The 27,857-nt window shown below is 38.2% G+C and overlaps 1 protein-coding gene across 1 annotated transcript in view; it reads left to right on the top strand.

Moving 5' to 3' along the window:
• The window catches only part of LOC131161307 (histidine--tRNA ligase, cytoplasmic), a 34,154-nt gene extending 7,994 nt beyond the window's left edge, over positions 1-26,160 (top strand). The window contains exons 5-7 of the mRNA XM_058116966.1: positions 23,474-23,755; positions 24,134-24,274; positions 25,507-26,160. Coding sequence (XP_057972949.1) covers positions 23,474-23,755; positions 24,134-24,274; positions 25,507-25,809 — 726 coding nt within the window. The 3' untranslated portion in view covers positions 25,810-26,160. The remainder of the gene's footprint in view (positions 1-23,473; positions 23,756-24,133; positions 24,275-25,506) is intronic.
• The last annotated feature ends 1,697 nt before the right edge of the window (positions 26,161-27,857 follow it).

Here is a 27,857-nt window from a genome sequence, read left to right as displayed (position 1 = left end):
ACAGGGACATACGGGTGTAAAACATACATAATCATGATGTAAATGTCTTGGAAAAACATAAACATCCATTGGGATTACTACTAGCCTTATACCAGAGTTCACTAATACATCCATAATTTACATACATTCGGACTTAGAGTAATCGTCATATTACAACCCTCCAAAAAGGACTTTCATCAAGTTTAGTACAAAAATTTAGATGCTTACGTAAGCTAACCAAAATAACCTCCCTAGTCCTTTTATCTACTAGGACCGACGCACGGATGGACCTGAAAACAAAGGTTGTAAGATAGGGTGAGACACCTCTCAGTAAGGAAGAGGAAGTTTACAACAGTGTGTGGCTGCATACATGCATATTTTCATTCAACATCTGGAATATAAATCAAATATTTTCAATACAGTAATGCATCAGGTATATCATTATTCATATACAAAATTCCACATCTGTCTTTTGACCATTTAATGATTTATCAGATGACCAACAGCAAAATATCCCTATAACCAGTTTACAACCCCGTGGCTCGGGTTGTACACTGGTACTCGTCCAATGCCCTGTTCGTGCAGACACTGTCGAGTACCTACATACGATCCGACTGCCTCCATTGGCCCAATATCAGCCAATGGTTTCACCCTGCTAGCCGACCATCTTGGTACCCCACATCGTTTGTACGTGTGGTTGCACGTGTACATCTAGCTACGATATCGTGCTGTATCATATAACAGTGGTTTCATTTCACCCTGCAAAGAAAGTATTTTTCAACCCTCCCGGGACTCTCAAGCTGTGGTTCTGTGTATCATAAATTCAATTTATACAAATATGATTTTAATCTCCCATAAACTATATCAATAGTATAGAAATAATTCCAGCGGGTTCAAACCGGCGTCTTTCCACCTGGTTTACCCTCTTTGTTACTGATGCGGCTCGGTGTATCACCAGCCTCTGTTTATCACATTGTCAGTATAACAAATTGGAATTTCATTCCATATTCTATATTAGTAGTAAGAAAATACATTTCATTTCCATTTCAACATATATCACACAAGTTTTAATACAAAAACCCGCTAAATGATAGAATTCAATATACTAGTTTAACTAAATAAATAAAGGAATCGAGCCTCTCCTACTATAGTATAATACAAATAAAGATGTTTGTAAAATTTGGAGATCATACGTCGAAATCCTCGTTTTATACCAAAAATCGTAAAATCGTCAAACCGGGCATTTCTACTCGGTAAGAATTTCACAAATAAGCAGTTAAATCATACATAATAACATAACTAGCTTTTTAGCGGTTTAGTTTTCCAAAATAACTGTTGTAATCAAATCCCCTTACCTTATATTCGAAATAAACTTCGTACGAAAACGGTTCAAAACGACAAATCGAGATCCTGAAAACCTAAAACCACAGAACATAACCTTACTATGTTTTCTACTGTTATCCAAATATCTAATCAAAATTAGGATCAGATTCCTACCTCGATTCTTGGGAAAACCCGAAACTCTCCGAACACGATCCGATCCACTAAAAGTGTAGAGTTTTCCTCTTCTGATCCACGCAGTACCCTCCGTTTTTGGAACAGATGATGAACGGCGAAGGATCTTAGAGAGAGAGAGAGAAAAATGAGAGAGAGAGAGAGGAGAGGAGAGAGAGAGCAGAATGAAAGAGAATAAGAGAATTTATAGAATAAATCCTTGAGAGAGGGAGAGAGAGAGAGAGAGAGAGAGAGAGAGAGAGAGAGAATGAGAGAATGAGAGAATGAGAGAATGAGAGAGGATAAGAGAATTTATAGAATAAATCTTTACTTAGCCCTTAAGTAATCTAAATAAATATCTCCTCCAAGATATTTATATATAAATATCTCAAAATATCTTCTCCAAAATATCTTTTTTTTTTTTTTTTTATTTTTTTATTTTTTTATTTTTTTATTTTTTTTTTGTCGGGTTACTACAATCTCCCCTCCTTATAAGAATTTCGTCCCCGAAATTCACCAATTGATACCAAACGTACTCTACCTTACGTCAGAGACCTACAGAAGAGTCGGCAGCCACCCTCAAAGCAGCTCCGGCGCGAAGTTATTATCTACCCTCGCTTATGGCGGAGGAATACCGTGGTTACAATGTGATGCTTCGGAAGATTACACACACAAAACTCTCCCGAAGACCATACCACCTATACTACTATACATAATTACATACCTTCCGAAAATAACTGCGGGTACTTCTGGCGTATTTCTGACTCTAACTCCCATGAAGCTTCCTCCACTGTATGGTTACGCCATAATACATTCACTAGCGGTATTTCCCTAGTCCGTAACTGCTGAACTTTCCGACCTAATATCAGTACTGGTACCTCCTCATATGATAAAGTCTCACTGATCTCTAGAGGTTCGTAACTCAGTACATGTGATGGATCTGGTATATACTTCCTCAGTACAGACACGTGAAATACATCATGAACTCGGGATAATGCTGGAGGTAAAGCCACTCGATAAGCAACCGAACCTATCCTTTCAAGGATTTCAAAAGGCCCGACATACCGAGGACTTAGCTTCCCCTTCTTCCCGAATCTCATCACCCCTTTCATCGGAGCGATTCTCAAGAATACCATATCTCCTATTTCAAATTCCAACTCTCGCCGACGAGTATCAGCATAACTCTTTTGTCGACTCTGAGCTGCTTTAATTCTTTCCCTGATCAATGCAACCTTTGCAGAGGTCTGCTGAATCAGTTCTGGACCTAGTATCTGCCGCTCACCTACCTGATCCCAGTACAACGGAGATCGACACCGACGACCGTACAAAGCCTCATAAGGTGCCATCTCTATGCTCGCCTGGTAACTGTTGTTATATGCAAATTCAACAAGCGGTAGATATCGTATCCAAATATTACCAAAATCTAGTATACAAGCCCGCAACATATCTTCTAACGTTTGAATAGTTCTCTCCGACTGTCCATCCGTTTGTGGGTGAAAAGACGTACTGAACATCAATCGCGATCCCAAGGCATCCTGTAAACTTTTCCAAAAACGAGATGTAAAACGCGGATCTCGATCTGAAACAATAGATATAGGAACACCATGGAGTCGTATCACCTCCTGCACATAAAGTTCTGCCAGCTTATTCAGAGAGTAGCTGACTCTGATTGGAATGAAGTGTGCAGTCTTCGTCAACCGATCTACTATAACCCATATGGCATTCTGCCCATGCATCGTCGCAGGTAAACCCGTCACAAAATCCATTGAGACATGTTCCCACTTCCACTCAGGGACGTCGAGTGGTTGAAGTGGTCCTGCCGGCTTCTGATGTTCTGCTTTAATCTGCTGACATGTCAGGCACTGTTCTACAAATTGGGCGATCTCTCTTTTCATATTAGACCACCAGAAAGATTCCCTCAAATCCCGGTACATTTTCGTACTACCAGGATGTACAGTGTAGAGCGAACGGTGTGCCTCCTCTAGAATAACCCGTTTAATCACGGCATCATTCGGAACGCAAACCCTGCTGCGGAATCTCAGTATCCCATCACCAGAAATACTGAAGTCTGGCTTTAAACCATTCCGAACTCCTTCTATAACCTCAACTAACTTTGGATCCTCTTTTTGCGCTACACGGATCCTCTCTTGTAAGGTCGGTTGCACCACCAAGCCGGCAAGGACAGCCTGATGATTTTCTTCTACCACTTCCAAGCCCAACCTTTCCAAGTCCATACAAATTTGGTGCTGAACTCTAATCGCTGAAACAGACGCATCAACAGACTTCCGACTCAGAGCATCAGCTACCACATTAGCCTTTCCTGGGTGATAGCTAATAACACAGTCGTAGTCTTTAATCAACTCTAGCCACCTGCGTTGTCTCATGTTCAGCTCCTTCTGGGTGAAAAAGTATTTAAGACTTTTATGGTCAGTAAAAATCTCGCACTTTTCACCATACAAGTAATGCCTCCAAATTTTTAATGCAAATACTACCGCTGCTAATTCCATATCATGTGTCGGGTAGTTCTTCTCGTACTCTTTAAGTTGCCGAGAAGCGTAAGCAATTACTCTGCTCTGCTGCATTAGAACACAACCAAGACCCTTCTTAGAGGCGTCACTATAAATAACGAATCCACCATCCCCTGAAGGAATGGTCAGGATTGGAGCAGTAACCAGTCGCCGTTTCAGCTCCTGGAAACTCAACTCACATTCCTCAGTCCAAACGTACCTCACGTTCTTCCTCGTGAGTCGCGTCAAAGGACCTGCTAAACTGGAGAACCCTTCTACAAAACGACGGTAGTAACCTGCAAGACCTAAAAAGCTTCTTACTTCCTGAACATTCTTCGGTCTCGCCCAGTTCACTACTGCTTCAATCTTACTCGGGTCCACAGATACACCTTCCTTGGACACGACGTGACCAAGAAACGTAATCTGCTCTAGCCAGAACTCACACTTCTTCAATTTAGCATACAATTTCTTATTCCTAAGCATTTGCAAGACAAGCCTCAAATGCCCCTCATGCTTTGCAGCGCTCCTAGAATACACTAGGATGTCGTCGATAAATACCACGACGAACCGGTCTAAATATTCGTGAAAGACCCTGTTCATCAAATCCATAAACGCTGTAGGTGCATTAGTCAAACCAAAAGGCATAACCATAAATTCATAATGGCCATACCGAGTTCGAAATGCCGTCTTAGGAATGTCTTCCACTTTCACCTTCAGCTGGTGATACCCAGATCGTAGATCAATCTTAGAGTAGATCTGCGTGCCTTGAAGCTGGTCAAACAGATCATCGATTCGAGGTAGCGGATATTTATTCTTTATCGTCACCTTGTTCAGTTCTCTGTAGTCGATGCACATCCTCATCGACCCATCCTTCTTCTTAACAAACAAAACGGGAGCTCCCCAAGGAGAAATACTAGGACGAATGTACCCCTTGTCTAGGAGCTCCTGAAGTTGTTCCTTCAGTTCTTTCAATTCAGCTGGAGCCATACGGTACGGAGCTTTCGATATCGGCGCCGTACCTGGAACTAGCTCTATCGCGAATTCCACTTCCCTATCTGGAGGTAACCCTGGCAAGTCCTCTGGAAACACGTCAGGGAACTCGCACACTACAGCAATTGTTTCCAACTTATTTTTTTCAACCGGCGTATCTTTCACAAACGCCAGATACCCTTGGCAGCCATCTAGGAGTAGCCTCCTAGCTTGCAAAGCTGAAAGAATTCGTGGTGTAGAACGCACACACGACCCCTGGAATTTGAATTCCTGCTCCCCTGGTGGTTTAAACAACACCTCTCGCCTGCGGCAATCAATACTAGCATAACTGGCCGACAACCAGTCCATCCCAAGGATGATATCAAAACCATGCATGTCATAGACCACTAGGTTAACTGGTAGTATTCTTCCCTGAATTTCCACAGGGAAGTTATGGACTAACTTACTACACTCGACTGCAGACCCAGACGGCGTAGTCACTACCAATTCATAATCCAACAGTTGCACCTCCAAACCACATAATTTAACAAAATTACGGGAAATAAAAGAATGCGTAGCTCCAGAATCAAAAAGTACTATAGCTTCATGAAAAAACACATAAATAGTACCTGTGACCACGTCACCAGCGTTCTCAGCGTCACCAGGAGTCAGAGAATATACCCTAGCCTGGGCAGTACCCCCCTGCTGACCACCACGCTGTGTCGGAGCATTCCCTCTGTATTGCTTCTGTGTGACTCCATCATTCCTCTGCCTCGGACAGTCTCTCATCTGATGTCCTTGTCTACCACACCGCATACAGGCTCCCGTAGACAACCAACACTGCCCCTGGTGTTTCTTACCACATAAAGAGCAATGTGGAACACTTGCGGCATTCTGGGACGTGCCACTACTATTTTTCTTCCATTTACTCTGTCCTGCCCCCGATGAATAATTAGGAGGCGCTGGCCTCTTCTTCGTAACCTGAACCTCTGCATCCTCTAGTAAACACTCCTCTGCTACCGTGGCTTTATCAACCAACGTAGCAAAATCCTGTAACTGCAGAATCGCCGTCTGCTTACGGATCTCGCTCCTCAGACCCCTCTGAAACTTCCAAGCCTTCTTTGCTTCATCAGGAATCACGAATGGAGCAAATCGAGACAGCTCCTGGAACTTGGCAGCGTACTGCTGCACTGTCAGTGAACCCTGCGTCAAATTCATAAATTCCTCCATTTTCGCATTTCTCATTGTGGCCGGAAAATAACGTTCAAAGAAGAGCTCTTTGAATCGGGCCCATGTCAACACTATCGGTATCGGTCGGTGCTCCTCCATCTGCTTTACCAACCCCCACCATCTCTCAGCCTCCCCTGCCAACTTGAACGTGGCGAAGGTGACTTTCTGCTTTTCAGTGCAGTTTAACACACCTAAGATCTTCTCGATCTCCTGGATCCAATTCTCAGCACGAACTGGATCTGTACCGCCCACAAAAGCAGAGGGCTTCAATCTGGTGAACTGCTCAATAGAGCAACCCAACTCAGTCATAGGACGATCCTGCCCTCTATTCGTACGCACTACCTCAGCCATAAGCTGCTGTGCGAATTCACGTAACACACTAGTAGAGTCGTTACCAGCCTCGGGGCCGGCACCCTCACTACTACTGCCACCTATATTGGCAGTGATATCCCTGGATTCCATCCTGAAAACATTTACGAGAATTCATTAGAAGGTAATAGCCTAAGCATCAACTAACACTATCATACTATAGACTCAGTTCCTTAAATCCACATCCTGAATATCGATGTACTCCATTAATTTAACATCATCATTCTAACTCAAGTTCTGCTCTTCCACTTGGAAACAACACCATCAATAGATTGCCATGATTTTCTGAACCCTTCGAATGATCCAGAAAAACACAGAAGTCTGCCAATTGTTTTCATCTCCAGGTATACAAAACAAAACTCAAGGTCATATCCATGTCCTATACCCTGGTATATTCTAGACTGTAACAACTAGCAACTTCTTAGTTTAGCACATATCCCTAACCAGGCAACATGAATCAAATCATACTTCCGACTGGCTACGGGCTCTGATACCAACTGTAACGACCCGGCCCTTTACACGGACTCAGGTGTCACTCACATACATCAAATACCTATACCTGTTCAAGATATGGAAACAACCCGCCCTAAACAGGGACATACGGGTGTAAAACATACATAATCATGATGTAAATGTCTTGGAAAAACATAAACATCCATTGGGATTACTACTAGCCTTATACCAGAGTTCACTAATACATCCATAATTTACATACATTCGGACTTAGAATAATCGTCATATTACAACCCTCCAAAAAGGACTTTCATCAAGTTTAGTACGAAAATTTAGATGCTTACGTAAGCTAACCAAAATAACCTCCCTAGTCCTTTTATCTACTAGGACCGACGCACGGATGGACCTGAAAACAAAGGTTGTAAGATAGGGTGAGATACCTCTCAGTAAGGAAGAAGGAGTTACAACAGTGTGTGACTGCATACATGCATATTTTCATTCAACATCTGGAATATAAATCAAATATTTTCAATACAGTAATGCATCAGGTATATCATTATTCATATTACAAAATTCCCACATCTGTCTTTTGACCATTTAATGATTTATCAGATGACCAACAGCAAAATATCCCTATAACCAGTTTTACCCCGTGGCTCGGGTTGTGCACTGGTACTCGTCCAATGCCCTGTTCGTGCAGACACTGTCGAGTACCTACATACGATCCGACTGCCTCCATTGGCCCAATATCAGCCAATGGTTTCACCCTGCTAGCCGACCATCTTGGTACCCACATCGTTTAGTACGTGTGGTTGCACGTGTACATCTAGCTACGATATCGTGCTGTATCATATAACAGTGGTTTCATTTCACCCTGCAAAGAAAGTATTTTTCAACCCTCCCGGGACTCTCAAGCTGTGGTTCTGTGTATCATAAATTCAATTTATACAAATATGATTTTATCTCCCATAAACTATATCAATAGTATAGAAATAATTCCAGCGGGTTCAAACCGGCGTCTTTCCACCTGGTTTACCCCTCTTTGTTTACTGATGCGGCTCGGTGTATCACCAGCCTCTGTTTATCACATTGTCAGTATAACAAATTGGAATTTCATTCCCATATTCTATATTAGTAGTATAGAAAATACATTCATTTCCATTTCAACATATATCACACAAGTTTAATACAAAAACCCGCTAAATGATAGAAATTCAATATACATAGTTTAACTAAATAAATAAAGGAATCGAGCCTCTCCTACTATAGTATAAATACAAATAAAGATGTTTGTAAAATTTGGAGATCATACGTCGAAATCCTCGTTTTTACCAAAAATCGTAAATCGTCAAACCGGCATTTCTACTCGGTAGAATTTCACAAATAAGCAGTTAAATCATACATAATAACATAAACTAGCTTTTTAGCGGTTTAGTTTTCCAAAATAACTGTTGTAATCAAATTCCCCTTACCTTATATTCGAAATAAACTTCGTACGAAAACGGTTCAAAACGACAACTCGAGATCCTGAAAACCTAAAACCACAGAACATAACCTTACTATGTTTTCTACTGTTATCCAAATATCTAATCAAAATTAGGATCAGATTCCTACCTCGATTCTTGGGAAAACCCGAAACTCTCCGAAACGACGATCCGATCCACTAAAAGTGTAGAGTTTCCTCTTCTGATCCACGCAGTACCCTCCGTTTTTGGAAACAGATGATGAACGGCGAAGGATCTTAGAGAGAGAGAGAGAAAAAATGAGAGAGAGAGAGAGAGAGAGAGAGAGAGAGAATGAAAGAGAATAAGAGAATTTATAGAATAAATCCTTGAGAGAGGGAGAGAGAGAGAGAGAGAGAGAGAGAGAATGAGAGAATGAGAGAGGATAAGAGAATTTATAGAATAAATCTTTACTTAGCCCTTAAGTAATCTAAATAAATATCTCCTCCAAGATATTTATATATAAATATCTCAAAATATCTTCTCCAAAATATCTTTTTTTTTTTTTTATTTTTTATTTTTTTATTTTTTTTTTGTCGGGTTACTACAAGGGTCGTGTCCAAGTTGGGTTTTCGGTACAAAGCCTTTGTGGATGATTATTCAAGAATGACTTTTTTATATTTAATAAAAGATCAATCTGAGTTATTTCATGTATTTTGTGCCTTTTGTTTTGAAATAAAACTCAATTTGGTTTGCCGGTTCGAATACTTCAAAGTGATAGTGCTAAAGAATTTTTTAGTGCACAATTCATTAATATGATTTAGTTTGGTATGTTCATCAATCATCCTGTGCTCACACTCCTCAACAAAATGGGGCTGTAAAGCAGAAAAATAGACATCTTCTTGAGATCACTCGCACTTTATTTTATCAAATGCATGTGCCTAAAGTGTTTTGGAATGATGTTGTACTTGTTTGTTATCTGATCAACAAAATGTCACCCTCTATTCTTAGTGGTAAAATTCCCTACTCCATTCTCTTTCCTAATTCACCTTTATTTTCTATTCCTCCTCATATATGGGTGTGTCCTTTGTTCATCAATCAACTCCTGGGGTGGATAAGTTGGATCCTTGTGCTATAAAATATGTATTTCTAGGCTACTCGTTGTTATAGTCATGTGCTGCATCGCTTCTTTGTTTCTGCTGATGTTACCTTCTTTGAGTCTACACCTTACTACACCTAGTCACTAAGCGCTTTTGAGCTCAATGAGTATCTTCCTTTTCCGAATCTTCTAGATTCTACATTGTTGTCCTTGCCCAACCAACCATTTGTGTATCCATGTAGTTCAAGTCCTTCTCATTGCCTTGATCATCCTACTTTGCAAGTGTTCACGATAGCAGCTCCATGGAAGAGAGTCCCCTTCAACTTCTACTACCACGCCTTTGGTTTCCTCGCTTGATGATCATACTTCCCATGATGTTGATCCTCCTATTGCTGTTCAAAAAGATAAACGCACATGTACTCAACAACTCATTTCAAACTATATTTCTTATGACTCCTTATCACCCTACTGTTATTGTTTTGTCAACCCTGATGGTTTTGTGACTCGTTTAAAGGCCCATCTTGTTGCTAAGGGATGCACTTAGGTGTATGGTCTAGATTATTCTGATGCTTTTTCTCTGGTTGCCAAACTTGCATCAGTATGTTTGTTCATCTCCTTGGCTACTACTTGTCATTGGCCTTCGCATTAGTTTGATGTAAAAAATGCCTTCTTGTATGGTGACCTTGGGGAGGAGGTTTATATGGAGCAACTACCGGGGTTTGTTGCTCAAGGGGAGTCAGACTTAGTGTGTTAGCTCAAAAAGGCTTTATATGGTTTAAAACAGTTTCCCAGAGCATGGTTTGGTTGTTTCAGTGTTGTAGTACTTGAGCTTGGTCTTCAACAGTGTGCTGTGGATCATTCCGTGTTTTATCGTCACAGTGTCATACTTCATCGGGTAGGATCCTTTTCGTTGTTTATGTGGATGATGTTGTTATTACAGATGATGATGATAAAGGTATTCAGAGTTTCAAACTTTTTCTACAGACTAAGTTTTAGACCAAATATTTGGAACCATTGAAATACTTCTTGGGATAGAAGTATCGAGATCTCGTATCGGATTTGTTGTGTCACAATGGAAGTATGTTCTTGATCTGTTGGATGAAACTGACTTGTTAGGATCTAAACCGATTGATACACTTATGGATCTTAACAGCAAGTTAATACTGGATATAGGTGGTTTGCTACCTAATTTTAAACAATACCAAAGACTTGTTGGAAAGTTGAATTATTTCATAGTTTCTTGGCCAGATATATTTTTAACAACAAGTGTTGTGAGTCAATTTCTAGATTCTCCAAGGAGAAGTCATTGGGACGCAGTAATTCGCATCTTGAGATATCTCAAAGGTGCACTTGGGAGAGGTCTTTTATATCGTGATCAAGATCACACTTATATCCATGGATATACAGATGCAGATTGGGTTTGATGGCCTTCCTATATGAGATCCACCACAGTGTAATATACCCTTTTACGTGAGGACTCCAGCCAAAGACGAGCCCTTTGGACCCCCCGGTGCGGCACCAACCCCCTAGAGTGAATGCCCCCCCCCCCCCCCCCCCCCCAAAAAAAAAAAAACAGAGTGCACCACCCGTCATTAAGCTGGATGCGGTAGCAGCTTATTCCCACTCAAGGCCGGACATTCGGGATGCGGTTCTCCTCCCTAGACCCCCCTTTACGTCGTGCGAACGGGACCCCTAGAGGAGCAAGCAAAGCGCACCATGACTTTGCCTCCGCAGGATTCAAACCCACAATGCTCCGTATAAACCCTTTGTGCTTTACCACTGCTTCATGCCCATGGGGGCACCGAGTATTATATCTTGGTTTGTGGTAATTTGATTTCTTGGAAAAGTAAGAAACAAACTGTGGTGACAAGGTCAAGTGCTAAATCATAATATAGAGCTATGGCTCACACAACCTGTGAACTTGTCTAGTTGAAGAACATGTTGGGGGAATTGGGTTTTCCGAATTCGCAGCCTATGAAGTTGATGTGTGGTAATCAAGTTACTCTTCATATTGCCTCCCACCCGGTCTTTAATGAATGGGTGAAGCACATTGAAGTTGATTGCTACTTTGTTTGGGAGAAACTTGTGTAGAAGCTCATTACAACCACTTATGTGAAGTTGGACATGCAGTTTGCTGATTTGTTTACCAAAGTGTTGGGGGGCGCTTGTGTTAGATTCATTTGTAACACGCTAGGAGCTTATGACATTTATGCTCCAGCTTGAGGGGAAGTGTTAGAGGTTATATATGTCTTTTAGTATTATTATTATTGGGTGTGTTAGTATGTTAATTAGTGAGAGTTAGTATGGGTATTATTGTCATTATAATTTATTTAAATTTGTATTATAAATAGAGGGAGAGACCTATCTTCAGGGGAGGTCATTCATTTTTAATCGAATCTTAACAGATTTAATGAACAAACTTGAATGTGATAAATTCCAGCTCTACTAAGATCATTTGCTGCCTTATTTTTAGTTCAAAAAGAGCCTTCAACCATGGGTGTGGACTTATAAGGCTTCAAATCATTTGGTGCTCCTGTTCCCTTTGACTGATTGATAACTGGTGTTTTCTTTCTTTCAAATTGGTAGGTGTTGCTTTAATCAGTTTTATTCCAGATGTGGCAGAACATTGGGGCGTTGGCTGTTCGATAAAGCTTGAATTTTGTATCACAACCTTCATCATGAAATTGTGAAAGTATTCTGGCAAAGGCTTAGGATTCCAAATTGAGGTGCCTGGGATTGCATATCAATGAATGCTGGTTATGATCATGGATATGTGAGTATTTATGGTAAGAAGAGTTCAGGGAATAAGCCTCCTGTTCCTGATTGTTTTCTTGATATTAGGAATGCATTTCCTGTTTTTCCCTGGTATCAACATGGCTAGCCATGGAGGTTTTCCAGTGACAAGATTTGAGGATGAAACTTTAGCCTGGTGGGAAATTCCATCAAGGATATAGAACAATTGGGTTAGAGATATTCTTGGCCCACTACGAATTAAAATGAGAGTGGGGATTGGTTGTATCTGTTGGGAAAAAAAATATATGAATAATTCACACAAGTAAATCAATGGTGTAATGCAAATAAATAAATAAAATGAGACACAAGAAATTTAATGTGGTTCCCTCTAATATTGAGGTACGTCCACGGGACACGGCGGTCCAAATCCACTATCACCAAATTCGTACAAAGTGGGCACAAAATAGGCACAAGCCTTACAAATACACAAAAAGTGAATAACAAATGCAGCAAGATGAAAAATACCTCACCAAATGTTGTGAACAAAAGTTCAAAAAACCAATCAAAGTAAGCACAACTGGAAAATCCCAATATACTGATAATAATCCTCAGCCGGAGTTACACAAAGGAGGGCAGCTCGCTGGAGAAAGATGACACAGCTGCTGGAGAAGATGACATACAGCTCTGCAGGCGTGAGGAGCTGCTGCAGGCGGAGGAAGTTGCTGCAAAAAAAATGGGGAAGGAAGAGGAGGAGTCACCCCAGCTGCGCATGCAGCCTTTTTGGGGAGTTCGAGAACATGCTGCAAATTTTCTTTTAACTGGGAAACCAACGATCTAATAAATTTATTGGAACCTTTTTCAAGATATGGGCCCCACAAGGAGGGACACCCAACAAATCTCCCCTCCCGACTTATGGGAACGACGCCACTAATCCAGCCAAAACTCGACACTTCACATGCTTGTCTCTAGACAATGCTTTTGTCATCATATCCAAACCATTATCATTGGTGTGAATTTTTTCAAGTTGCAACAATTTCTTGTCGAACACATCCCAAAGCCAATGATATTTAACATCAATATGTTTGGACTTTGAATGGAAGATAAAATTCTTGCTCAAATGAATTGCACTTTGGCTGTCCCAATAAAGAACATACCTTACTTGTTCCATGCCCAACTCTTTTAAGAATCTCTTCAACTAAAGCAATTCTTCACAAGCTTCGGTAATGGCAATAAACTTGGCTTCCATAGTAGATAGAGCAACACATTTTTGTAGTTTAGATTGTCATGCCACAGCCCCCCCTGCAAAAGTCATCAAATAATCCGAAGTAGATTTTCTAGAATCAACATCACCGGCCGTGTCAGCATCCGTGAATCCATGGAGCATAGATTTACCATTTCCAAAGCACAAACACACCTTTGAAGTGCCTCTAAGGTATCGGAGAATCCATTTTACTGCTAACCAATGTTCCTTTCTCGGATTAGAGAGAAACCGACTAACAACTCCAACAGCGTGAGCTAAATCCAGTCTTGTGCAAACCATTGCATACATTAAAGAACCAATGGCTGAAGCATAAGGAATTTTATTCATCTCTTCCTTGTCTTTCTCACTTGTAGGACTTTGTTTTGTACTAAGCTTGAAGTGACTAGCAAGTGGGCAACCAACGGGTTTTGTTTTATCCATATTGAACCTCTCAAGCACTTTTTCAATGTACCTTTCTTGAGACAACCAAATTTGCCAATTTTCACGATCACGAACAATTCTCATGCCAAGAATTTGCTTTGCCCGTCCCAAGTCTTTTATGGCAAAAGACTTGCTCAACTCCAACTTCAACTTGTCAATCTTGGAGAAGTCTTGTCCTACAATGTGCATATCATCCACATAGAGTAAGAGAATAATATAAGTACCATCCGGAAATTTTTTCACAAACATACAATCATCCGAAGAGGTTTTTGAGTAACCTTGATCAATCATGAAAGAATCAAATTTCTTGTACCATCTTCATGGTGCTTGCTTCAACCCATACATGTAAATTTCCTTTTCCAAGTCACCATGTAAGAAAGCAGTTTTTACATCTAGTTGCTCAACTTCTAAATTCAAGTTTGTTGTCATGCCAAGAATAACCCGAATAGATGACATCTTCACAATCGGTGAGAATATCTCATCAAAGTCAATTGCCTTTTACCATAAGCCTAGCCTTGTACCGAAGATTCTTTCCATCATTTTTCTACTAAACACCCATTTGTTTTTCAAAACTTTCTTTCCATGAGAAAGTTTAATCAAATCATAAGTATGATTGTCAACTATGAACTTCATTTCCTCTTACATACCCTCCATCCATTTAGCTTTATTTTTCATGTTTCATGGCTTCTTGATAGTTTTTAGGCTCCCCTTGATCCATTAGAGTAATATAGTCACTTGATGGATATTTAGTTGAAGGTCTTGGCTCTTGAAGACTTTCTCAATGGAGCTTGCTTTTGAACTTGTTCCTCCCCCCCCATTTTCATCTTCAACATCACTAGGAATTTCATCATTTCCAACATCTTCAAGAGGTGGATGAACATCTTTCATATTTTCATCATGTGCCAAAGGTGAAGACGGTGACTCTAAGTCAACAAAATCATTCCCATTAGATTGTGATTGCTCAACTGTGCCAAAATCTTCAATTGTTTGATCTTAAGAAAAATACAACATCCTAGCTTCTAACAACTTTCTTGTCAACTGGATCCCACAATGTATATCCAAATTCATCACACCCATAGCCAAGAAAAATACATTGCCTTGTCTTGTCATCAAGTTTGGATCTTTCATATTTCGGAATGTGAACAAATGCATGACAACCAAACACTTTTAAGTGATCATAAGTGATATCCTTACCTTTCCAAATTTTTTTGGGAACTTCGCCAAGAAGAGGAGTTGAAGGAGACAAATTAATCAAGTCCACCGCCGTCCTCATTGCTTCACCCTAAAATGATTTCGGCAACTTCGCATGAGAGAGCATACATCTCATTCTCTCCACTATGGTGCGGTTCATCCTTTCGGCAATTCCATTTTGTTGAGGGATTTTCTTGACGGTCTTTTGATGTCTAATGCCTTGGCTATAACAATATGTATCAAATGGGTCAATGTACTCTTTACCATTATCCGAGCGCACACATTTTACTTTCTTTCCGGTCTCCCTTTCAACGTTGACCTAAAAATGCTTAAACACATTTAAAACTTGATCTTTAGTTTTCAAAGTGTAAGCCCAAAGTAACAAAATAAAGTGAACCACCCTGAGACTTAACTTTTAAAGGACCACATACATCGAAATGTATCAAATTTAGAATAATAGATTTTTTAGTAACAAACTTTGTACAAAAAGGAGCTCTATGTTGCTTACCGGCCAAACAATGAACACAAGCTTTAAGAGGGGTACCTTTCATTCCGGGTAGAAGCTTCTTTTTGAACAAAAGTTGCATTCCTTTTTCACTCATGTGCCCAAGCCGCTTATGCCACAAATCTGTGGAAGAGTGACTCTCAATTGTATTCACAACACCATTACCAATTTTTCCTTGCATCATGTGAAGTGTACTAGTCTTCTTGCCTTTAGCCACTACCAAATTACCCTTTGTGAGCTTTCATTTTCTATCACCAAAATGGTTGTCAGACCCTTCATCATCAAGCTTTCCAGTAGATATCAAATTTAGCCGAATGTCTGGTACATGTCTCACATCTTTGAGCACCAACTTGCATCCAAGATTTGTTTCCAAGCAAGCATTTTTCATGTCAATAATTTTTAATAAACCTTCATTTCCCATCCGAACAACTTCATAGCTTCCTTTGGAATAGGAAGTGAAGAAATCTTCTCGAGAAGTGACATGAAATGATGCATCGGAATCAATAACCCAATTAGTCTCTTGACTTGTCAAATTAATGCAACTTTCATCACAAACAACCATAAGATCACCATCAGATGTAACTGAAGTTGTGTCTTTATGCTTTTTCTCAAAAATTTTCTCTTTGTTTTGCTCCTTGAATTTCAATTTTTTACACTCCCGCTTCATATGCCCTTTCTTATGACAATAGTGACACTCGATATCCTTTTTTGAAACTGAGTTAGATCGACCTTTTGATTTATCACTATGGTGAGAAGATCTACTCTTGCTTCTACCTCTTTCCCGGTTTTTTGTCACAACTGCCTTTGAATGAGAAGAGCCCAACTGATTTTCTTCTAATTTCTTCATTCAACAAGCTACTAGTTACTTGGTTCATACTAACAATTCCATCGAGAGCCGAATTACTGACTGTTACAACCAAAGTCTCCCAACTTTCCGGCAAAGAGCTAAGAAGCATTAGGGCCTGCAACTCATCATCAAAAACTATTTTCATAGTAGCAAGTTGATTGATAATATTTTTCATCTCATTCAAATGCTCGGTAATAAGACCACCATCTTTATATTTCAAGTTCACCAATTTTTGGAAAAGAAAAACTTTATTTGTAGCCAACTTTCTATCATAAAGATCCTCAAATTTTTTCCATAATTCATATGCCGAGGTTTCGATAGAAACATGATGAAAACACTCTCATAGATCCATTGATGGATGACACCAACAACTTTTATATTAAGCCTATTCCACTCATCATTATTCATGTTTTGAGGCTTTCGGCTATCACCCTCAATAGGTCCATCCAAATCTTTGCAAAATAAAAGATTTTGCATTTTTATCTTCCAAGTTATCCAAATGCTTCCGTTGAAGCTAATCATATGGCCAACATTACCATCCATGATTTACACAATCCTAATGAGTCCAAATAACACGGCGCTGATACCACTTATTGGGAAAAATATATATGAATGATTCACACAAGTAAATCAATGATGTAGTGCAAATAAATAAATAAAATGAGACACAAGAAATTTAACGTGGTTCCCTCTGATATTGAGGTACGTCCATGGGACACGACGGTTCAAATCCACTATCACCAAATTCGTACAAAGTGGGCACAAAAAAGGCACAAGCCTTACAAATACACAAAAGTGCATAACGAATGTAGCAAGATGAAAAAAACCTCACCAAATGTTGTGAACAAAGGTCCAAAAAACCAATCAAAGTAGAGCACAACCGGAAAATCCCAATATACTGATAATAATCCACAGCCAGAGTTGCACGAAGGAGGGCAGCTCACTGGAGAAAGATGACACAGCTGCTGGAGAAGATAACAGGCAGCTCTGCAGGCTTGAGGAGCTGCTGCAGGTGGAGGTAGTTGCTGCAAAAAAATGGAGAAGGAAGAGGAGTCACCCCAGCTGCGCGTGAAGCCTTTTTGGGGAGTTCCAGAACATGCTGCAAACTTTCTTTTCACTGGGAAGCTATCAATCTAATAAATTTATTGGAACCTTTTTTAAGATATGGGCCCCACAAGGAGGGACACCCAACAGCATCATAACAAGCCTTTTAATGGTTCCAGGGCCCAATCTTCTATTAATTGGAATAAGCTTTTTAGAGGAGGGGGCAGTTACTAGAACCCCAACTGGAGAAGTTTTGTGATAGATTATGCAATTAGAAAACCCAACCAGAATGGTTGGAGAAGATTAAATGTGCCCATGTTTTTAATGAATCAAATGTGTTGTCTTCTTCTTCAAAAGACGATGCTTCCTTGCAGAAAGGGGCCAGTTCTTTGATGCACTATGCTGAAGGCTTTAATGATGCTCTTGGAGATCTTTGAAATTGTGAAGCATATGGCAGAATGAAAATCAACTGCTTATGACTTTCAGAACAAGTCCAATGGGCTGGGCAAAGCTAACAAGGTCGATCAAGCTGCCAAAGGTGATAATGATGTTGTTCCATCATTCTCAGATTCTGATTCAGAGCTTCTAATAGAAATGGTTAGAACTGCAGTAAAGAGAATGGGTTTGAATTTTTAAAGAAGGTATGAACAAACAGGACATATCTTCAGACGAAGGATTTTCATGTTCCAAGTTCAGACAGAGTTTCCATGGCTAGGGGTTGCCCCAATTCGTTTTTTGGGTTCTCATCCATCCAAGCAACATGGTATTGGTGATAGGAAGGATTAAGCATTGGGAAGCGTCCATGATTTGAAGGAATCTGTAGCTTCGATTCTCTTCTATATCTTCTCTACCACCTCCATATTCTTGTCCTGTTCCTGACTCTTACGTAGTGTTCAAATATGATTTCTCAACATCTGAAAAGTGGAGAATATGTAGTGGTTAATGTTGATAATAGGGGTTTTAAGTCCAGCATATTTCCTGTTCCATTGTTGGAGAATAATGATACTATATCTCCTTTGTCTTTAAGGATGATGGTGATGAAGAAAATCACTGTGCATTTAATCTTTTCTTGATGCTATGATTTTTCAGATGACAAGTCCTTTGGGGTTGGAATTAGGTTGGGGAAGGGTTATGCGCGGTGGCTATTAGAACGAAGAGGAGATTAAATAGGAAGTGGAATTGGCTTTCTTTGTCTAGAAATAAAGAGAAAAAGGGAATAAGATTGCCTCCAAACCTATTTTGACCAATATGAGGATTCTTGGAACATTCAAAATTTAGGAGTGGAATAAAAAGAGGGTTATTAGGGAGGTGGTTAGTGGAGTGTAAGTTGGAGGAATTAGATGGTTTTTTGAGCATAAGTGTTTGGGATTCTAGTTCAAGGATTGGGTTTTTCCATCTTTTGGGGCTTCAAGGGACATCATAATTATTTGGGATACTTGAATAGCCTGGGTGCATGACAATGTACTGGGTTTTTTTTCATCATCTGTCCTTTTATAGAACAATGGTTTGGGAGGGTGGTGGATTATGTTCACCAACCTGTTAATCTGTGGGCAGGTCATTAGTTAAAATTAGCGCTAGTAGTAGTTAGTATGCAGAGGTTGGGGGGCAACTTAAGTCATCATACAATGCTCAATGTTTGTGAAGATTAGCATCAACTTGTGTTTGAGCTTGGAAGATATTGTTCAATGGACTAATTTGCCTGAGCTTGAACTGAGAAGCTTGAATTTGCACAGTTGTTCTTGTATATACTGTGTATAAGCTGGTGTTTAGGGTCGTGACCTTTGGATTCAGAGGTTGATTGGTGATGTGTTGTTGAGTCTCAAAATTCCTTTGTAGAAGTTGATCTGGAAGTTTCTTTGGATCATGAGTGTTTTGGCTTGGGAATTTGAAGTTGAGAACTTGAGCCTACTTTCAAGTTTCAATCAAGACAGTCATGGTTGTGTGGTCAGTAGTATTTTTCTTTTCAAATGAAAAATTCAGGATACAGTAAATGGGTTGTATAATGGTTGGGTTAGATTACTGTGTACTTGCAATCCCTAAATTGAGCCCCTCAATTATTGTGATAAAGAGCATCAGACCACCTAAATTTAGGCCCTTTCAATTGTTGTGATGAAGAGCATCACACCAGAATTTTTGTGTAGTTCGAGGACTTACTAGATAAAAATTCCATACCAAAACCTCAACTTGGCACTTCCTACACTGAATCTTGTTAGAATATTGCACCAATCGTTTGAAAACTCAAAATGCTTTTGGTAGGCCATATGCTGAAGCATTTATTATTTTGGCTGAAATATAGATGTAGTAGAATAAGATTTTGCTACTTCAATTGTCGTGATAAAGAGCATGACAACAGAATTTTTGTGCAGTTTGGGGAATCATCTTGCTAGATAACACCTCCATAACAAAACCTCAACTTGGCACTTACGCTGAATCTTGTTAAAATATTGCACCAATTGTTTTAAGACTCCAAATGCTTTTGATAGGCCATATGTTGAAGCCTTCTTTATTTTGGGTGAAATATAGATGCTCTTATGTACAGTAGAATTTTGCTACTTCTTAGGCATTAATATGTGAAAATGCTATTTTTATGTAATTATGTGTAGGAGTTAGACATTGTTTTCTGAAAATATGTAGTTTGCATTTAATGATTTCATATGTATTTTCCACTATTATACATTACTTTATGCAGATGGTTCCCAGATATTTCTAATTTTAGAGTCTTCTACATCTCCCTGCTTTGTTGCTCCTGCTACCAGTTTGCGTAACTATGGTTCAAGAAGTCTTCTAGATGTAGTACAAGAAGCAAGCCCTTGGGAAGATCCTTGTTGGAGAATAATTAAGAAGAATTGAGTCATGGGATTGTTGGGTTTAGTTAGTAGTTTATTATGCTTTTAGTTTAGTTAGCAGTATTTGGGGCCTTGTTTGTAACATTTGTGTAATGTAAGGGTGTGTTTGTAATGTTATGTAGTTTTAGGAGTACATGTGTAATTTCATGTGTTAAGGTTTTCTTATAATTAGTGTGTGAAAGCCATGTTGTAAGTAGGTTGTTGAATTTGAAGTTGAAGTGAACGGGAGTTCCCCCTTGTATCTCCTCTCTTCTCTTCCCCTCCCTTCTCTTCAATTTCTTCTATTTTCTCCCCATGGCTGCAGATCCTTGATGCTGCCCCTGCATCATTCGGTATCAGAGCCCAATATCGATATCTGTTTGTCCACTCCCCCATTTTCCCCTTGTTTCTTCTCTTCTTTTCTTTGTCCTCTCTTCTTCTTCTTCTCCTTTTGTTCTTCTTTGTTCTTTCTCTGACTCTTTGCTGCCTTGTACTTTCTACTCTGTAATTTTGCCTTTCTGTTTCTATATCTCTGTACTTTTGTTTTCTCCTCTTCTCCTGTTATTCTATTTCTCTCCTTATAATTCCCTTAGTTTTCTCAAATCTTGTGCCTTTCCTGTTTCCTGATCTGAACGAACTCTGTTCTTTTCTGTTTCTCTGATCTTTCTTCCTCCTCCCTCCTTTCTTCTTCTCCATTATCCTATCTTTATTATCTCTTCTTCATTCAATTCTTCTCTCTCTTTTTGATTCTGATTTTTGTTCTGTTCTAAAATTTCAAAAGAAAAAAAAGGGCATTTCTAGACTTTTTCAATATTTCTAGTTGCTCCCCCAAACTTTTGAATACCATTTGCCTTGATGATTTTCATCACACCTCCCACACCATCAGAAACAGACATCACCAAGAGGCCTACGTGCAACTTTTTTTCATTTCCTTCAGACCACTTGTATGGTACCATGCATCAGCAGAAGATTGCCCAGTCGTTAGCCCTTTGAAACCGTAATTTCCTACTCTTTTCTCATCACAACACCACCATCAGTGCAATCCCCATCCCCTGATCTCCCTTTGCTCCAAGTTTCGTCACCAGAGGCTCACTGTTGGCAACTCACGCACCTCACAAACTGGCGATGTGCTTGAGAAAACTTGCCAGAATTCCCTGCAGCTTCTAGGATCGCAAGAAATTGGTTCCAGCTACGAGAAATTGGTGTTTTCTCCTTAGATAATATTTTTTGCATAATTTTTTTATTGCAGACATGATATATTGCAAGAAAGTGCAACTATTTGGTATGAAAGGCTAGAAATTATCACTCCAGCATTAAAAATTAGTTTTTTTTGCTGCATTTTGTGAATTTTCAAAGTAAAATTTTCATTTCTGGACCACGCTCAAGATCAAAGGTGATTTGAGGATAGTTCTTGAAATTACAAGTCAAATTTGCGGTTTTGCAAGAGTAGATTGAGAATTGAGGGCAATTGTGTTAAGGGCTTTTGGTGATATATAATTGCATTATATATAAATAAGTCCAGCAATATGGTAACAGCTTACTGGAAAAATGAATGGCTTACGGCTTTTGTCAAACCTCACCCAGCGCCTTATAAGATATCTTGGGTTGATAACTTTACATGTTTGTGAAAGATGTTTGGTTCCTATCCTCATGGTTTACTATTTTGATAATGTATGGTATGATATCATACCCATGAATATTTGCCATGTACTCCTTGGTGCTCCTTGATTGGACATTTTGGGTGTGAAAAGGACAAAGAATAAGAGTTACTCACCTTGAAGACACAACAATGAAGGAAATGAATGTGTTTGAAGACGTACGAGGTCTTTCAAACATTCCTATTGTAGAGTTTGTCATCCTCGATGAGTTTATTGATGTTAATTCTCAATTCATGTCTATGGTGCTGGCGATGGAGCGTGGTTTCTTGTCTCACTCAAGTGCAGGATTTCGAAGAGTCCAAGTTGTCTTCTTACTTCTGATCCTCCAATGTTTCAAAATCCATGGCCAAAGTTTTTCTAATAAGGGTAGATTTGATGTAGGATATGAAGCAAGCTCTTGGGAAGATCCTTGTTGGAGAATAATTAAAAAGAATTGGATCAAAGGATTGTTGGGTTTAGTTAGTAGTTTATTGTGTGTTTAATTTAATTGATATAGTATTATGTGTATTGGGGATTTTAGAAGCTTGTTTGTAATATTTGTGTATTGTATGGGTGTGTGTGTAATGTAATGTAGTTTTATTGGTATATGTGTGATTTGATGTGTAAAGTATTTCTTATAAATAGTGTATGAAAGTTAATTAAATTGTTGAATTTGAGTTTGAAAATAGATTGAGTTTCCCCCTTGTATCGCTTTCTGTCTTCCACCCCTCTTCCTCTCTTCAATTTCTTCTATTTTCTTCCCATGGCTGCAGATCCTTGATGCTGCCCCTGCATCATTTCAGCAAGGGTGTCCTTAATTCATTGCTGTGTTTATTTTGGTTATATGGAGGACTGGAATAGTTTGTTGTCAGAGTGATTGAGAGTCAGTTTGGGGCGAATCTTTTGTCCCTGCTCTGTAGTAATCTCCTTATTTGCTTAAATTTTTGGTGGACTGAAGGTTTTTCTGCTATCATATTGTTAAGAATGTTTACTAACCCATAGATTATTTGTTACTGAACATTTTTACTGATCCTTTGCTTTTTCAACTTTTTTGGCCATTTTTGAAATGCATTAAAGTCTTTGGTGATTTCTATGCTACATGTTGCTGAGCGGAAGCCTGTCCTGATGCTAATGCTTCTTTTGTGTTTCTGGACTCTTGTCATAATAAGTTATCATGTTTGATTATGCTCGCATATGGTCAGCTGGATTGTAGAATTATTTACTGATATGCATTTTGTTTTTTTATTGTTTAATTATATTAACTAGTTGCATTTCCAGATGCTTGTTTGTTACATTGACATATACCAGGCCTATCTATCTATCTAGTAGATGTTTTAAGTTCTTTTTATCTTTTCCAAAATTTTCCCCTTTCATGTCTTGATTTTGTTTTATTATTGTATCATGTGTAATTTTGTTATTTGTGATTATTTGGTCTTCTTCTGATGAACATATTGGTTTTGATTATTAGGTGGAAGAGAAGGGCTTAAGTGTTGAGACAGCTGATAAAATTGGTACTTTTGTGAAGGAAAGAGGATCTCCTTTAGAACTATTATCTAAGCTTAAACAGGAGGGCAGCAAATTTTTAACACATAATGTGTCTGTTCTTGCTTTGAATGAATTGGAGATACTATTCAAAGCTTTGGAAAAGTCAAAGTGTATAGGCAAAGTGGTTTTTGACTTGAGCCTTGCCCGAGGTCTTGATTATTATACTGGAGTCATTTGTGAAGCTGTTTTTAAAGGGGTTACACAGGTAATGTATATTTTTGTTGATGGATTTTCTCTTACATTTTATTTTGCCTTACGAGGTTACATAGCTGTTTTGAAGGGGTTACTTCTTATGTGTCATGGAGTGTAGACAATTTACAACATTTGAATGATCATTGTAAGCCCTCCAAGTTATGAGATGTGCAAGGCATTGACTTAAGAAAATACTGTAAAAATGTCAGAGCAAGTTTGTGCCTCATATTCCATTTGATTTCTATGCATGGGCTAGATGATGTGTAGAGGAATAAAGTAGATAATGGAATTTATCCCCAAGTTCTAATTAAATATGTATTTGAACTGGTGTTTTGGTCACTTGTCTTGATAATTGTGTCTCAAAGAATACAATCAACTTTTATGCCCTCAGGTTGGTTCAATTGCGGCTGGTGGGCGCTATGACAACCTTATCGGAATGTTTGGTACGAAGCAAGTTCCTGCAGTTGGTGTTAGTCTAGGAATTGAGAGAGTATTTACTATAATGGAGCAGCTTCAGAAAGACCAGAAACAGGTGATAAGATCATGTGCTAAATTAGTGTAGTCTCTAATATAGATATGTTAAAAATCAGTTTGTTGTTGAAGTGCATCTGTGGTTATGTGCCGCAACAGCACCACTAAAATATTTTCTTCTTGATTGTATGTTTTTCTTATCTAGTATATTCAAACTAGAACCACCCTGCTGAGTTACGTAGCACAGATACTTCTGTGATGTAGCTATGCCAGTGAGCACATCAGACCTTGATACTTAACACCCCAAAACACTGCTCTACATATTTTTCTTAACAATTTTAGCATAATAAATGGCTTATTGTAATTAAACTTGTATTATATTCATAAAAGAATTAATAATTATTATTTAATATAATACAAATTATAATAAACTTGGGTATTTATAATGGAAGAAGTCATATATTAAGAATTTATTTATGGTTGTGTTAGAAGCCTAAGATTTATCATATTATATTATTTATATTTAGTTGTACATTTATTGATTCCCATGTTCTTGTTGAGTAATGTCCAAACCTTTTAGAATTTTGTGTCCCCTTATGTGTGTCATCATACTGTTCACCTGTCCAAACCTTCCTAGCCAGTGAACCTTGATAATTTGACTGCACTGAAGTGGCTGCCTTATGAGCTGGTTGTCTGTTCATGATGGCTGTAAAGAGAAATAAAGAACAGGAAGGAAGATCTTGCATTATGTATTTCGTTATTGAGGACCACCATCCTGTAACTTTGAAAAGGATGAAGCCATAAAAACATGCAACTATACACTAGAGATACCTCAGAATCTTTCATTTGCGGTTGTATGAGGCCTTGAACTTCTATGTATGGTTTTTAGGGATACATGAATCTGATTGACTTCCTTTTTCTCAATGACAACTAGAATCCAGTTTGCACGTATCTTTGCGTCTCTTTCTCTATTGTTAGACCTCGTTCTTCATTTATCTGAGGTTATAAATTTTATGGAGTATTGTTTTCCATGTGGAAGATAAACTTAAAGACAGTAGAACATGACGCAATAAAATTGAAAAGGTTAAATATTCAGGCAAGGTTGATTCCTTCTTTTCTCCATTTTATTAAGAAATGAATTGCTTTAGTTTTGTTGATTCCTTGTGCCTTGACAACTTGACACACAGTATCTGTGGTTCTTACATTTAGTCTACTTCTGATTCATCTACTTGAATTTTGTTTTCTATTCCAACTTGTTGATGTGCTATTGGGTGGTCTTTTGGGTGTTGGCAGGCAACTCGAGCCACGGAAACCCAAGTCCTGGTAGCTATTTTGGGAGATGACCTGTCCCAAGCGGCAGAGCTGGTAAGCGAGCTGTGGAATGCCAAACTGAAAGCAGAATACATGGTAAATAAAAGAGTGATGAAACACATCGACCGTGCTAAAGAGTCGAGGATCCCTTGGATGATAATTGTGGGAGAGCGGGAAATAAATGAAGGGATTGTAAAACTGAAGGACATCGAGGCCAATAAGGAGGAGGTAGTCCCCAGAAGCAAGGTTGTTGAAGAGCTCCAAAGACGGTTGGTAGGTGTGTAGTAGAATTTACCCAAAAACCAAAAACCTGATGAAAACCAAACCTCTTTCATTTTTCTTCAATTGTTCGGGTACGACTCTCGGTTTTGTTTTGTTTTTTTTTTTCAATCTATGAAAAATTAGTTTGCGGTTTCAAGTCAATCTTGGAGGAGAGCTGAACCGAAAACACACAAAAAAAAAAAAAAAAAAAAAAAAGAAGAATTGACAAGTACTTGATTATAGAATTTATTTATTTTGTTCTTATTTGCAGGTTTTTGTCAATTATTTTACATGTATATTTTTGAAGAATATGAATCAATTTGTTTTAAAATAATTCCTGGTATAATTTGAATTAATTTAGCTCTGATGATCAAATACATTTGTAAAAATAATGAAGCAAGAAAAGAGGAACCCCCCACCTCACCCACTTCTGCTGTGGGATGGGATGTTAAGGGGAACCGAGGAAGAGGGTTTTAGGAAGCAGAAAAAGCTTGTTGCCACAACGATTTTGGTTTATGTTATTTTTAAGCATAAAAGAACTGCAATTTTAGATTTTATTGCATGAATGCTATATTTGTTTAATTTCACTTTGGATAGAATAATGTGCATATTTGCTCTAATTTATCTAAGCTTTATGTAAATATTTGTAAATATTTGGCATCAATTTTTATTTAAATGGGTGACAAGTGAAGATTCACTATGGTTTAGTGCGATATGATTAGGGTTTAGTTCCTTCCTTAACCACTGACATGTCAAGATCGAAATTCCAATTGGGTCACTGCGTTCTTACTAATCGTATCGAATGTCTAGAAACTAACGAATCAAACAAATGGGTCTTACTATGACACATAATCTTGATAAATATTTTAAAAAAAATTCATATTAGTACTAATAAAACACCAAACTTCACTAATTAGGCACTAATTGAAATTATACAAGTTGGGAACCATTGGTGTTGGCAATAGATATGCACTCATCCGCAGACTTAAAATATAAAATAATTTTAAAATATTTGGTGGAATGTCATCAATGAAATGGAATGAAAATTTTTAAACCAATTTTATTATATCCCATTTCATTCTTATTTGTGTATTTTATTCAAATATATTTAAAATTCAAGATATGAAATTGATGTTCCTAAACACAAGCCCAATTCTTTCTAAAAATTATTGATTTGTGATTGATCACATATATACTTCAATGAGAAATTTTCATGCAATAAACTTGAACTTAAGCACTTGTAATGATAAAAAAAAAAAAAAGAGTGGGATTTCGAGGGGTTTTCAACCTCTTGGGAACTCTCCTCCGCCTATAAATAATCTTTGTTCCTCTTAATCATTTCCCAAACTTCTTAACTTGCTTAATATATCAATATGTAAAAAAAATGATCAATTTTGTTTAGTTTCATTCTATTTCATTTTGATATGCTAAACTTTGTACATATTCACTTTTTATTATGCATAATCATTTTAAGTTATGTACATGAATAAATACAATCTCCACAATACTTAATCATATTTTTTTTTTTTTGAAATTTGTGCTAATTGTTCAAAATAGAAGTGAAAGTTTATTAGATTTCTTAGTCATATTTCAATTTTTGTAACTTTAAAATTAATATTTTAAAAATTAGACCAATACACAAAGCGCCAACAAACAAAATTATTATTATGTTTTTTTGACATCAAAGCACCAACAAACAAATTGAATGTATATCTAACTTTTGATTCAAATAATTTGTTTTCAAAGTGTTGTATGATTTCAAGTATTATATATTCATGTCTTTTCACCTGCAATTACTCAACTTGAATTTGGTAACTAATGATCCTAATTTACATTTCTTGCAAAGCACAAAGTTTGAATTCCTGATTTTAAACTTTCAACCAACAACCCTCAAAACTTTAGCTACCAAAATAAGTTCCAATAGCTCTTCTTTACTATGGTCCAATGTCTATAATAGATTTGTTTATCTATCTTTAATTTATGCCTTCTGAATTAGGATTTTAATGCCTGTTTATGAGTTGCGAGAATCAAGTTACAAATTCAAATTGAATAAATTATATCCTTATTTATTG

This window comes from Malania oleifera, chromosome 8, assembly GCF_029873635.1.
Source record: "Malania oleifera isolate guangnan ecotype guangnan chromosome 8, ASM2987363v1, whole genome shotgun sequence".
Classification (NCBI taxonomy): Eukaryota; Viridiplantae; Streptophyta; class Magnoliopsida; order Santalales; family Ximeniaceae; genus Malania; species Malania oleifera.
This window is presented reverse-complemented; position numbering and strand designations above follow the sequence as displayed.